Source organism: Leucoraja erinacea, chromosome 4, assembly GCF_028641065.1.
Source record: "Leucoraja erinacea ecotype New England chromosome 4, Leri_hhj_1, whole genome shotgun sequence".
Lineage (NCBI taxonomy): Eukaryota > Metazoa > Chordata > Chondrichthyes > Rajiformes > Rajidae > Leucoraja > Leucoraja erinaceus.
Genome location: NC_073380.1, coordinates 47,774,468 through 47,789,645, shown reverse-complemented (window position 1 = coordinate 47,789,645; position 15,178 = coordinate 47,774,468). Strand labels below are relative to the sequence as shown.

Sequence of the window (15,178 nt, the reverse complement as noted above, 5' to 3'; positions counted from 1 at the left end):
AGAGAAGTCTCTCCCCTTTCTAGGGTTAATCGTTCCACTGTTTATAATGCTCTCTGCATTATGAAGTCCTCGACAGTGAACTCCATGGGCAATCACTACCAAAGTGTCTGCCCACACAGTCAGTACACTTGTCTCCCGTACTAAGTCACCCCGTGGAAATCTTTAAACATGTTTAAAGTTTTTCAAGAGTTAACAAGTTTCCCGGGTACCTGCCGGTAGCGCCATGAGTCGCTAAGTTGCGTCCACGAGTACCGACGTTCCCGCTACGTTAATTGTACGTGATTACTACGAGTTTAATTTGTTTTAACTGGTGGGTCGACTCGCACCGCGCGAGATGGGTTTTACTCGCTTTGAGCACTCTTACGGGTTGAACACGAGGAATAGATTTCTTCAACAACTTTCAAGATAAATGTCGTGAACTTGGACTGGATTTGGTTCATTTAGTGAGTGTATATACAGATGGTGCACCTTCCATGACAGGAAAACGTGAAGGGTTTATTGCACAGATAAAAAGGGTATTATCAGATCCAGATGCTCTCATTTCTTTTCATTGTATCTTACATCAGCAAAACCTCTGTGCTAAATCTACTATTTTAAGTGACACTTTGCAACAAGTTTGTAAGTATTGTTAACTAAATTCGTGCAAATGCAACACGACATCGTCAGTTTCGTAATATGCTAAAGTTGGATGATGAAGCATTCGGTGTGGATTGCCGTATCATTGTAAAGGGCATTGGATATCGCAGGGACAGTTGTTAGTAAATTTTTTATCTTTGCGAGAACAGATAGTTAAATTCCATGAAGAACAGAATCAGCAATGTGAATTATTGAAAGACGATTTCGATAGAAACACTGCATTTCTGTGTGATATCATGTCAAAGCAAAATGACTTGAATGTTTCTTTGCAAGCTCAAATTATAAGCCTATAGTTGCAAGGTAAGTCTATAGATATGTGGCAAATAAACCCAAGCATTTCGAAAAAAGCTATCTTTTTTCAAACTTCTTCTTAAAAATGAACTTTTGGATGAACATTTTCCCCAGTTAGTGAAGGTCATTGATGAGCAGGAGGATTCATGCGAATCATTTGAAGAATACGCAGCTGTTATAGACTTATTAATTAAAGAATACAATGACTTTAAGAATCACAACATCACACTCAAATTAGCATTTCAACCTCACCTAGTTGATGTCTCCAAGGTTCCTAAAGAACTACAGATGGAATTGAATGAGCTCTCGGAAGATGACATTTTAAAGTCCTTAGGTACACAAAAATGCTGGAGAAACTCAGCGGGTGCAGCAGCATCTATGGAGCGAAGGAGATAGGTAACGATTCGGGCCAAAACCCTTCTTCAGATTTTAAAGTCCTTATTTGACCCTAAGAAAGATCCGATTGAAATATAGAAAAATACTATAGAATACCCATGTCTTTGGCAACATGCCCGAAAAATGCTTTCTTGCTTTTCAACCACTTATTGCTGCGAATATACATTTTCCTAACTAACCCAAATCAAGACGTCCTTAAGGTCACAAATGACGGATACCCATCTAGGAGATCAGCTGAAACTGCGTACCTCCACCTTGCAACCAAATATTCAAATGCTTTCCCACAAAAAGCAGTCACAACAGTCATTAAAAGATTAGTCAAGTATATCTAATTGAAGTTTCTTGGATGCATCTTTATTAGATTACAGCTAACTTAATGCGGCATTCCAACATGAAAAGGTTCCCCATTGCAGGTCTGGTTTAATGAATGGCTTCCTTTACAGGATGTCAATATCTGACCTTATGGCGCTGAATTCAAGGTTTAAATAATGGCCTGCATGTTGTGATGTTTCTTGTAGTACAATGCAATTTGGTTAGCCTTATTGAGTTATTGGATGAAATACACAAAAAATTAATCTCTAAAAGCAAATTAAACAATTTGTTGCAACATCTGAACAAAAGGCTATCTTTGAGAGGGAAATTCAACTTTTCATTCATCCCATATATTCCCCTTATGAAGTAATACACCTCCCTAAGATAATGCCCCAGCCCCCTATGTTCCAAGGATTAGTCTTAATATCCCGCTATAGCTCAGACCTTTTAGTCCTGGCACCATACTTTTAAATCTTCTCTGCAGCCTGAAAGCCTAATGAGCTCTTTCCTCACGCGTCCCTCTGACCACTTAATACTGGCTCTCAATCTCTTACACTGTGTCCTCTCGTCGGGTCTCGACCCAAAACACAAATTGATCCTCTGCATCTGCTGAGTTCCTTCACTTATATGTTTTTTTAAATCTCCACATTGCAATAGTTAGATATGCAGTTTGTTAATTTTTTTTAATGTTTTGGTGATTTGTTGATCAAAGTTTTGGTCTTCCACAGAGAAATTGAATGGTGATTTTCTGACCTGGACCTTGGAAGAATTGCTATCACAGTTACCTCTTGAATCTGGGAAGGTTGCTTATTTCACATTGAACATACAAGTGAAACTGGACTTCTCATGTCAAGAGAGTTTACTTCAGGATCTAAATGATGGTAAGTCTAGTGTTATAGAAATACTTGATAAATTCCAAATTAGTTAATTGTGATTCAGTTCTTAAGGGCGTTGAGAGAATATAAATACATTCATATTTTCAAATCAATTCTACAGCTGCAATGTCATTTGTGCTATACTTGCATGTTCCAGTGAAATTATAAATTATTGCAGGTGCACACAATTGTGGCGGCTAAGACGGAAATTTTAGAATAGTTATAGTGTAGTAATTCATGCATTGTGAATAAAACAATCTTTATTGGCAAATACAACTGTTAAACACACGCGCGCTAAGTCAGAGATTTAGCAAGGTCTCTGCTGCTGCTGTGGACACACCTGTGGACTGATACATAGATACATAGAAAATAGGTGCAGGAGTAGGCCATTCGAGCCTGCACCGCCATTCAATATGATCATGGCTGATCATCCAACTCAGTATCCTGTACCTGCCTTCTCTCCATACCCCCTGATCCCTTTAGCCACAAGGGCCACATCTAACTCCCTCTTAAATATAGCAAATGAACTGGCCTCAACTACCTTCTGTGGCAGAGAGTTCCAGAGATTCACCACTCTCTGTGTGAAAAATGTTTTTTCTCATCTCGGTCCTAAAAGATTTCCCCCTTATCCTTAAACTGTGACCCCTTGTTCTGGACTTCCCCAACATTGGGAACAATCTTCCTGCATCTAGCCTGTCCAACCCCTTAAGAATTTTGTAAGTTTCTATAAGATCTTCCCTCAATCTTCTAAATTCTGGTGAGTACAAGCCGAGTCTATCTAGTCTTTCTTCATATGAAATTCCTGACATCCCAAGAATCAGTCTGGTGAACCTTCTCTGTACTCCCTCTATGGCAAGAATGTCTTTCCTCAGATTTGGAGAAGAAAACTGTACGCAATACTCCAGGTGTGGTCTCATCAAGACCCTGTACAACTGCAGTAGAACCTCCCTGCTCCTATACTTAAATCATTTTGCTATCAATGCTAACATATCATTCGCTTTCTTCACTGCCTGCTGCACCTGCATGCCTACTTTCAATGACTGGTGTACCATGACACCTAGGTCTCGTTGCATCTCCCCTTTTCCTAATCGGACACCATTTAGATAACAGTCTGCTTTCCTGTTTTTGCCACCAAAGTGGATAACCTCACATTTATCCACATTATACTGCATCTGCCATACATTTTCCCACTCACCCAGCCTATCCAAGTAACCTTGCAGCCTCCTAGCATCCTCCTCACAGCTAACACTGTCCCCCAGCTTAGTGTCATCCGCAAACTTGGAGATGTTGCATTCAATTCCCTCGTCCAAATCATTAATGTATATTGTAAATAGCTGGGGTCTTGGGCTGGCAGCTCAGTCAATCAAGCCTGTTGTGCTGGCAGCTCACTCACGGCTGGTGGGCTGGCAGTTGACTCATGGCTATTCCTTGAAATTCCATTTCAAGCAGGGTGCAAGGCCACCAAATTCAAGTGCAGTTTCATGCCATTTCAAGAAGGGTGCAAGGGCACTAAAGACAGCAAGTCGTGACCTCTCCCTCCTCCATCTTGCAGAGACTGAGCCACGCCCACACTTCTGGGCTTTATAGTCCCTCCGCCCCTCTCCCACCAGAAGGGGTATGGCCTTCATGGCGTGATTGACAGGAGAGAGAATCTCAACATTTTTTAAACACTAATAACTCTTTTATTTTTCATCGATGGGAAAAATCCTCTTGGCCTGCATAGCGGAGGGGGACTGAGTTAGATGACCAAAAATCACAGCCGTAAGTGGCAGCGTTTTCTAAAATCAATATACAGAACTACAGGAAGTGGTCAAGAACAGACTTTTAGTAATATAGATAACATTTTATCAGTGGTAGGTTGTTGTATTCAGCCTCTTATTCCTGCTGTTCCCTTTCTCCTCCATTGCTATACATAATAGTGAAAACCTCAGTAACCAGGTCTATCCATTGGCCTTGCTCCAAACATATGGGTAGAGAGGTGGGGCTTGATACCACTCAAGGAACACTGAAAATGACACTGATAGCCCTAGAAATTAGTTAGTGACAAGCTACCTATCTTTGCTGTTGAGATTGAAATGATTTACTTGAAATGATCTGGAGGACCAGAGGTTGAGGATAGCAGACAAGATACCCGAGGGCAAGGTGCTCTATGTGGTCAGGGCATTTCATTTCCGTAACGTATTATAGTCGAATAGAGGTAGAGGTTGACAACAGGGCAATGCAGCAATTCTGCTACAAAATCTAAGGCAGTAGTTAAAAATGGTGCAATTTTCATAAAATGTACAAAGTAATTTCAAAGAGAATTGCTATCAAACTGCAGATATCTTACTTGTCCTGAAATCAGTGAAATTCAATGAGTGCTTTTGCTAAAATTTTGATCCTGTGCCAAGGATATTACTGATTTTTATACAGAACATTTTATTGAGCTGGTATATCATATGTGGGAAAGTAACATTTGTTATGTTGCTGCATAACAATGCATGTTGTACGTGCAAACGATCTTTCAACTAAGAGTATTCCCATGTTCCTGTTTTCCTTGATGTTAGAATTCCTGAATTTGTGGGTTATTTGATTATCTTTGGCAATTTTTTTCCCCCAATGCATTTTGTGGTTAGAACATCCCACAGTCATGATGCACTACTGGTGAATGGAGCACCAGCCATGCCAGATAATGGAGCTGCATATGTCTATGTAAATAGATGCTGTTGTTGAATGCATCTTGATGGAGGATATTTGTGGTGGGGTTGATAATGAGACATTTGCTGCAGAATGTCCTGGCTTTTGCATGTAATTCTAATCAAAAGTATTTTTATGGTTGATCAATTCTAATCTATGGTGAACCGCTCTAGGATCAAGGGATGGGAACATGTCTCCGATTTTTTTTAATTGAAGGTGATTATTGTATCACTTGTCATTGCCATGCTGCATGGAAATAGACCCCATTATGTCCAGGCAGACTATTGTCAGGTATATCATAATCTGCTGAATTTTGTGCTGCTTTTGCTGAATATTGACATTGACTGCTGCATTGTGTGAGGATTTTCAAAAGGAATTGAATTCTGTGCAGTCTTCATCCCTTGACATCCCTCTGCCTCCAGCAGTTCCTTCAGCAATTTGCTTTTTGTTCCAGATTCCAACATCTGCAGTCTCCTGTGTCTGTGCATCCAGTGTATTTGGACCAGTTTTTTACACCACATGGTATATAAAACAAATTGAATGTCTTCAATGATATGGATCTCTTTGCAGCTAAAGATAGATTATCCACTGTGCACTTCTGGCAGTAATGGTTACAAATGCTTTCAACGTAAGGGTGGGCTCAAGCATAATTCATGATGCATATGTCCATAGAGCCACATCATCCTGTTACTTGATTTTTTCCCCTCCATCAATCACGACCTGTTGTACAGGACTGCAGAGCTTTTGTTTTTGTTAGATTATTTAACTACCTTAATTATTTTTTAATTTTAATATGAATGCAGTTCTGTTGTAGCTCCACCAGTTTGTCTAATCACTCTGCAACAACGTACAATGATTGTATAAATTATTTAGTTATGTTATCGGACTGTTAAATGGATTATTTTCAAACATAGTGCAATGCCCCTGTCCCACTTAGGAAACCTGAACAGAAACCTCTGGAGTCCTTGCGCCCCACCCAAGGTTTCCGTGGAGGTTTTGGTCACTTTCCCTAATAGCCGAAAGTTGTTTCCGCCTAGTCGAGGCTTCTTCTATGTTCCTGCGATTATTTCACCAAAAGCAAAACCGGCCTCGACTAAATATAGGTTGCCGTTTGGTCGAAGCCAGTGGAGTGGGGTCGCTATTTACTTACAGGCAGTCGAAGGCAATCTCCTTCGCTGACTGGCCATTTTGATTGGCTCATTAGAGTTTTCAGCAAAGATCCTGTAGGATCTTTGGTTTTCAGGACCTAGAAGATCCGCCGGAAGGTAAAATGCCCGCTAACTTTATTAAATTTCGTAAAACTGTCTCCACTCCTTCTCCTCCTCCCCCTTCTCTCCCCTTCCCTCCCCTTCCCTTCTCTGTCCTTCTCTCCCCTTCTTTCACATTCTTTCCCATTCTCTCCCTCCCACGCTCTAAAGGACTCACCGTGCTCTGTAGCAGCCGTTTACCTTCCTCTTCATCGCACAGACAGCGCTCCTCTGCTGTCTCTCCACCTTCGCAACGTGTTTGTGTGTGTGTGTGGTCGGTAGCAAAGATCCTGTTGGATCTTTGGTCAGCTGATGCAGCTCACGCTTCGGTCGAGGCTTTCCAAGCAAGTGACCAAAACCCCTGGCGACTCATGGAAACCTTGGGTGGGGCGCAAGGTCTCCAGAGGTTTCCGTTCAGGTTTCCTAAGTGGGGCAGGGGCATTAGTTGGCTTCCACTTAATTTACAATCAAAACAATATGACTTATCTTAATGTGATATCTGTAGTGTCATGAACCATGGAACTGCAATACATGCAATGTAATTTGTACCTTTGCATTAAAACATGTACATTCTTCCCCACCAACATTTGGGTAAGGCGATGGAAACTTGTTTTGAAACAAAATGTGAGTAAGGCAATACTACTCGTCTTGCTAAGTCACAACATATTGTTGAAATGAAAATTCTCCAATATTTTGTGCATTACCAACATAGAATGGGAGAACTAATAAATTTATGTAAAATTATCAAAGAGTTTATAGAACATATAATATAGCAAAGTAGAACATTGAAAATGACACTATTGCTTGGAATTATACTTTTTATGCCCTGTCCAATTTTTACTCTTTCAAATCGGAGAGCAATAATACGTGGTGTATAAAATGACATTACACTCAATCATATCATTTTCAATTTCATTAGTTACATTAAAATGGTCTCAAAATTTCAGCAGACATGTCAGTTTGTTACAAACCTGTTATTGAGTTCAGTGGTTCAGTGTGTGCACTCATGCCTCTGAACATGTTTAAGTTCCACTCAGTGCTCCCATGGATTTTGAAGAACAGCAACAAAGAGAAGCAAGAGAAAGCATTGATTGGCTCTAGCCTGAGTGGGGGGAGAGTTAGAAGTGAAAAACAGTTTAAAATTGAGGAATTTGGTTTGTAAATTGGTAAATTAGGCAATTTATCAGTCAATATAAGCAGGACGGCTCTTAGGGAGAGGCCTTGTGAGTAAAGTGCGAGTCTTTGGCTCGAGAGTCTTCGGCTGAGGAGAGGCGTCTACACAAAACGCTGGAGAGGGAGAGACGAAACAAGGAAATGTCAGGCAAGCTGATTCAGTGTGATGCTTGCAGTATATGGGAGGTCAAGGACACTGCTGGTGCCTCTGGCTGCTACAAATGTGAGAAGTGCATCCAGGTACAGCTCCTGAAGGACCGTGTTGGGAAACTGGAGAAACAAGTGGATGACCTCAGGTTCCGCCGAGAAACTGAGTCATTCCTCGACAAGTCCTACAGTAAGATTGGTAAACCTAAGTTACTGGAAGAGAGAAGGTGGGTGATGGTGAGAAAGGGAGGGAAACATGGAATGCAAAGGCCCCTGGGTGTTGTACCTCTTGTGAACAGGTTCACCCACTTAGAAGCTGTCGGGACAGAAGACGTTATCACACTGAGCGGCGGACTGGCTTGCGAAGCAAAAATGGCTGTTGAGCCAAAACCAAAGAGGCCGACGTCAGGCAACACCATTGTAGTTGGAGACTCCATTGTGAGAGGTACGGACAGGGGTTTCTGTGGCAACAGACGGGATTCGAGGATGGTGTGCTGCCTCCCTGGTGCCAGGATCCAGGATGTCACGGACAAAGTGCAGAAAATCCTTAGGGGGGGAAGTTGAACAGCCGGAAGTGGTAGTGCATGTCGGCACAAACGATGTCGGAAAGAAGGGGATGTATATTCTGCAGCGTGACTTTAGAGAGCTCGGAAAAATGCTGAAAAGCAGGACCTCCAGGGTTGTTATCTCCGGTTTGCTTCCAGGTCCTCGTGCTGGCGAGAGCAGGAACAGGTAGATACGGGACCTGAATGTGTGGCTGAGGAACTGGTGCAAAGGGCAAGGATTTAGATTCTTAGATCACTGGGATCTGTTTTGGAGTAAGGGGGAACTATACAAAAGGGACAGATTGCATCTTAACAGGTGGGGGAGCAACATTCTGGCAGGCAGGTGTGCTACTGCTACACGGGTGGTTTTAAACCGAATAAGGGGGTGGGGTGTCAAATGGTCGAGGACAGAGTTAAAGGGAAAGAGAGTAAAGGGATGGTTAATGACCTCAGAATTAATGGGAAAGGAAGCTCACAAAGGGATAGGAGAGTATGGCCAAGTGTAATAGGGATCGATGTGAAAGATGATATGCGTAAGGAATTAAAAGTATTGTATATGAATGCGCGAAGTATAAGAAGTAAAGTAGACGAGCTTGAGGCTCAGTTATAGGTTGGTAGATATGACATTGTGGGGATTACTGAGACGTGGCTGCAGGAAGATCGGGCCTGGGAACTTAATATTCAGGGTTATACATCCTATAGAAAGGACAGGCAGGTGGGCAGAGGAGGGGTAGCTCTGCTGGTGTGGGATGGAATTCAGTCCCTTGCGAGGGAAGACATAGGGACTGGCGAGGTAGATTCACTGTGGATTGAGTTGAGGAATTGTAAAGGCAAGAAGACACTAATTGGTGTTATCTACAGACCCCCAATAGTAGCCCGGATGTAGGGTGTAAGTTGCAGCAGGAGTTAAAACTGGCATGTAACAAAGGTAATGCCACTGTGGTGATGGGGGATTTCAATATGCAGGTAGTCTGGGAAAATCAGGTTGGTTCAGGACCCCAAGAAAGAGAGTTTGTAGAATGCCTCCGAGATGGATTCTTGGAGCAGCCTGTAATGGAGCCGACCAGAGAAAAGGCAATTCTTGATTTAGTGTTGTCCAATGAACCAGATATGACAAGAGAACTTGAGGTAAAGGAACCACTTGGAGGTAGTGATCATAATATGATTAGTTTTAATCTGCAATTTGAGAAGGAGAAGGTTAAATCGGAAATGTCAGTGATGCAGTTGAACAAAGGGGACTATGAAGGCATGAGAGGGGAGCTGGCCAAGGTAGACTGGAAAGGGATCCTAGCAGGAATTACGGTGGAACAGCAATGGCAGGAATTTCTGGGCATAATCCGGAAGACACAGGATCATTTCATTCCAAAAAGGAAGAAAGATTCTATGGGGAGTAGGAGGCAACCGTGGTTGACAAGAGAAGTTAAGGATAGAATAAAACTAAAAGAAAAGATGTATAACACAGCAAAGAGTAGCCGGAAGCCAGAGGATTGGGAAACTTTCATAGGACAACAGAAGAAAACAAAACGGGCAATACGGGCTGAAAAGACGAAGTACGAAGGGAAGCTGGCCAGGAATATAAAAGAAGGACAGTAAAAGCTTATTTAGATACGTTAAGGGAAAAAGAGTAGCAAAGTCAAATGTTTGTCCCTTGAAGGCAGACACGGGTGAAATTATTATGGGGAACAAGGAAATGGCAGAAGAGTTGAACAGGTACTTCGGATCTGTCTTCACTAAGGAAGACACAAACTATCTCACATAAGTACTGGAGGACAGGGTCCTCAGGGTGGTGGCTCAAGAAATAGTGGACGCATTGGTGATCATTTTCCAATGTTCAATAGATTCGGGATCAGTTCCTGTGGATTGGAGGATAGCTAATGTTATCCCACCTTTCAAGAAAGGAGCGAGAGAGAAAACGGGGAATTACAGACAAGTTAGCCTGACTTCGGTGGTGGGAAAGATGCTGGAGTCAATTATTAAAGAGGTAATAATGGGGCATTTGGATAGCAGTAATAGGATTAGTCCAAGTCAACATGGATTTATGAAAGGGAAATCATGCTTGACTAATCTTCTGGAATTTTTTGAGGATGTGACAAGTAAAATGGATGAAGGGGTGCCAGTGGATGTAGTGTATCTAGACTTTCAGAAAGCCTTTGATAAGGTCCTGCACGGGAGACTGGTGACTAAAATTAGAGCGCATAGTATTGGGGGTAGGGTGTTGACATGGATAGAAAATTGGTTGGCAGATCGGAAGCAAAGAGTAGGAGTGAACGGGTCAGAATGGCAGGCACTGGCGAGTGGAGTGCCGCAAGGCTCGATGTTGGGGCCGCAACTGTTTACCATATATATTAATGATTTGGAAGAGGGAATTAGGAGCAACACTGGCAAGTTTGCGGATGACACAAAGCTGGGTGGCAGTGTGAACTGTGAAGAGGATGTTAGGAGGTTGCAGGGTGACCTGGACAGGTTGAGTGAGTGGGCAGATGCGTGGCAGATGCAGTATAATATAGATAAATGCGAGGTTATCCACTTTGGCGGCAAAAACAAGGTTATTATCTCAGTGGGGTTAGGTTAGGTAAGGGGGAGGTGCAGCGAGACCTGGGTGTGCTTGTACACCGGTCACTGAAGAAAACTAATGGAATGTTAACCATATAACCATATAACAATTACAGCACGGAAACAGGCCATCTCGGCCCTACAAGTCCGTGCCGAACAAATTTTTTTCCCCTTAGTCCCACCTGCCTGCACTCGTACCATAACCCTCCATTCCCTTCTCATCCATATGCCTATCCAATTTATTTTTAAATGATACCAATGAACCTGCCTCCACCACTTCCACTGGGAGCTCATTCCACACCGCCACCACTCTCTGCTTAAAGAAGTTCCCCCTCATATTACCCCTAAACTTCTGTCCCTTAATTCTGAAGTCATGTCCTCTTGTTTGAATCTTCCCTATTCTCAAAGGGAAAAGCTTGCCCACATCAACTCTGTCTATCCCTCTCATCATTTTAAAGACCTCTATCAGGTCCCCCCTTAACCTTCTGCGCTCCAGAGAATAAAGACCTAACTTATTCAACCTATCTCTGTAACTTAGTTGTTGAAACCCAGGCAACATTCTAGTAAATCTCCTCTGTACTCTCTCTATTTTGTTGACATCCTTCCTATAATTTGGCGACCAAAATTGTACACCATACTCCAGATTTGGCCTCACCAATGCCTTGTACAATTTTAACATTACATCCCAGCTTCTATACTCAATGCTCTGATTTATAAAGGCTAGCATACCAAAAGCTTTCTCTACCACCCTATCTATATGAGATTCCACCTTCAAGGAACTATGCACGGTTATACCCAGATCCCTCTGTTCAACTGTATTCTTCAATTCCCTACCATTTACCATGTACGTCCTATTTTGATTTGTCCTGCCAAGGTGTAGCACCTCACATTTATCAGCATTAAACTCCATCTGCCATCTTTCAGCCCATTTTTCCAAATGGCCTAAATCACTCTGTAGACTTTGGAAATCCTCTTCATTATCCACAACACCCCCTATCTTGGTATCATCTGCATACTTACTAATCCAATTTACCACACCTTCATCCACATCATTGATGTACATGACAAACAACAAAGGACCCAACACAGATCCCTGAGGCACCCCACTAGTCACCTGCCTCCAACCCGATAAACAGCCATCCACCATTACCCTCTGGCTTCTCCCATTCAGCCACTGTTGAATCCATCTTGCTATTCCTGCATTTATACCCAACAGTTGAACCTTCTTAACCAACCTTCCATGAGGAACCTTGTCAAAGGCCTTACTAAAGTCCATATAGACAACATCCACTGCTTTACCCTCGTCAATTTCCCTAGTAACCTCTTCAAAAAATTCAAGAAGATTAGTCAAACATGACCTTCCAGGCACAAATCCATGTTGACTGTTCCTAATCAGACCCTGTTTATCTAGATGCTTATATATATTGTCTCTAAGTATCTTTTCCATTAATTTGCCCACCACTGAAGTCAAACTAACAGGTCTATAATTGCTAGGTTTACTCTTAGAACCCTTTTTAAACAATGGAACAACATGCGCAGTACGCCAATCCTCGGCGACTATTCCAGTTTCTAATGACATTTGAAATATTTCTGTCATAGCCCCGGCTATTTCTACACTAACTTCCCTCAATGTCCTAGGGAATATCCTGTCAGGACCTGGAGACTTATCCACTTTTATATTTTTCAAAAGTGTCAGTACTTCTTTTACTTTGAACCTCATAGTATCCATAGCTACTCTACTAGTTTCCCTTACCTCACATAATTCAATATCCTTCTCCTTGGTGAATACCGAAGAAAAAAAATTGTTCAATATCTCCCCCATCTCTTTTGGCTCTGCAGATAGCTGTCCACTCTGTCTCTCCAATGGACCAATTTTATCCCTCCTTATCTTTTTGCTATTAATATAGCTGTAGAAACCCTTTGGATTGACTTTCACCTTACTTGCCAAAGCAACCTCATATCTTCTTTTAGCTTTTCTAATTTCTTTCTTAAGATTCTTTTTACATTCCTTATACTCCTCAAGCACCTCATTTACTTCATGCTGCCTATAATTATTGTAGATCTCCCTCTTTTTCCGAACAAGATGTCCAATTTCCCTTGAAAACCATGGCTCTTTCCAATTTTTACTGTTTCCTTTCAACCGAACAGGAACATAAAGATTCTGTACTCTTAAAATTTCCCCTTTAAATGTCCTCCATTTCTCTTCTACATCTTTCCCATAAAACAAAATGTCCCAGTTCACTCCTTTTAAATCATCTCGCATCGCATCAAAGTTAGCCTTTCTCCAATCAAAAATCTCAACCCTAGGTCCAGTTCTGACCCTCTCCATCGTTATATTGAAACTAATGGTATTGTGATCACTGGACCCGAAATGCTCCCCAACGCATACCTCCGCCACCTGTCCCGTCTCATTTCCTAACACGAGGTCCAGCACTGCCCCTCCTCTAGTAGGTACCTCTATGTATTGCTGCAAAAAACTATCCTGCACACATTTTACAAACTCCAACCCATCCAGCCCATTTACAGAATGTGTTTCCCAGTCTATGTGTGGAAAGTTGAAATCTCCCACAATCACTACCTTGTGCTTACTACTAATCTCTGCTATCTCCTTACATATTTGCTCTTCCAGTTCTCGTTCCCCGTTTGGCGGTCTATAATACACCCCTATAAGTGTTGCTACACCTTTCCCACTTCTCAATTCCACCCAAATAGCCTCCCTAGATGAGCCCTCCAATCTATCCTGCCAAAGCACTGCTGTAATATCTTCCCTGACTAGCAATGCAACACCTCCACCTCTTGCCCCTCCAATTCTATCACACCTGAAGCAACGAAATCCTGGAATATTTAGTTTCCAATCACAGCCCTCCTGCAACCACGTTTCACTGATCGCCACAACATCATACTTCCAGGTGTCTATCCAGACTCTAAGCTCATCCAGCTTTCTTACAATGCTCCTAGCATTAAAATATGCACATTTAAGAAAACCCCCGTCCCTTATTCTCTGTTTATTTCCTTTTTTTCCTTTCTCCTCTTGCGTCCGAGTGCTTCCCATTTCTACATCCTGCCTCCCATTCTGTCTACTACCTTTCGCTATTTGAGTCCCTCGCCCCAACCATTCTAGTTTAAAGTCTCCCCAGCTGCCTTTGCAAATTTCCCCGCTAGGATATTGGTCCCCCTCGGGTTCAAGTGCAACCCATCCTTTCTGTACAGGTCCCACCTTCCCCAAATGAAGTCCCAATGATCCAGGAACTTGAATCCCTGCCCTCTGCACCAGTCTTTCAGCCACGCATTTATCCTCCACCTCGCTCCATTCCTACTCTCACTGTCGCGTGGCACAGGCAGTAATCCTGAGATTGTTACCTTTTTGGTCCTTTTTCTTAACTCTCCTCCCAACTCCCTAAATCCTCCCTTCAGGACCTCTTCCCTTTTTTTTCCTATGTCATTGGTACCTATATGTACCACGACCTCAGGCTCCTCTCCCTCTGATTTAAGGATATCTTGGATGCGTTGAGACACGTCCGAGACCTTGGCACCAGGGAGGCAGACCACCATCCTGGTCTCCCGACTGCATCCACAGAATCGCCTATCCGACCCCCTAACAATAGAGTCCCCAATTACTATTGCCCTCTTTTTTTCCCTAGCTTTTGGAGCAACAGGGCCGGTCTCTATGCTGGAGGCCCGTCCGCTGTCACTACCCCCGGGTAGGCTGTCACCCCCATCCGTACTCAAACAGGAGTACTTATTTGCGAGGTGTACCGACATTGGAGTACTCACTCGTTCCTGCCTCCCCTTCATCCATTTTACTTGTCACATCCTTATGTTGGCCTTCATAACAAGAGGATTTCAGTATAGGAGTAAAGAGATTCTTCTGCAGTTGTATAGGGCTCTGGTGAGACCACATCTGGAGTATTGTGTACAGTTTTGGTCTCCTAATTTGAGGAAGGACATCCTTATGATTGAGGCAGTGCAGCGTAGGTTCACCAGATTGATCCCTGGGATGGCGGGACTATCATATGACGAAAGATTGAGAAGACTAGGCTTGTATTCACTGGAGTTTAGAAGGATGAGGGGGAATCTTATAGAAACATATAAAATTATAAAAGGACTGGACAAGCTAGATGCAGGAAAAATGTTCCCAATGTTGGGCGAGTCCAGAACCAGGGGCCACAGTCTTAGAATAAAGGGGAGGTCATTTAAGACTGAGGTGATAAAAACCGTTTTCACCCAGAGAGTTGTGAATTTATGGAATTCCCTGCCACAGAGGCTACACTGCAAGATGTAAACCATTGGTTAGCTGCAAAGTAGGATGGCCAGGCTACAGTTTGCC

General features: G+C 42.7%; 1 protein-coding gene across 6 annotated transcripts in view; it reads left to right on the top strand.

Annotated features, from left to right (window-relative positions):
• trappc9 (trafficking protein particle complex subunit 9) overlaps positions 1-15,178 on the top strand; it is a 504,918-nt gene that overhangs the window by 106,883 nt on the left and 382,857 nt on the right. For all 6 annotated transcript variants that reach the window (XM_055634173.1, XM_055634169.1, XM_055634171.1 and 3 more), the window contains one exon: positions 2,364-2,516. In XM_055634173.1, the coding sequence (XP_055490148.1) occupies positions 2,364-2,516 (153 nt within the window). The remainder of the gene's footprint in view (positions 1-2,363; positions 2,517-15,178) is intronic.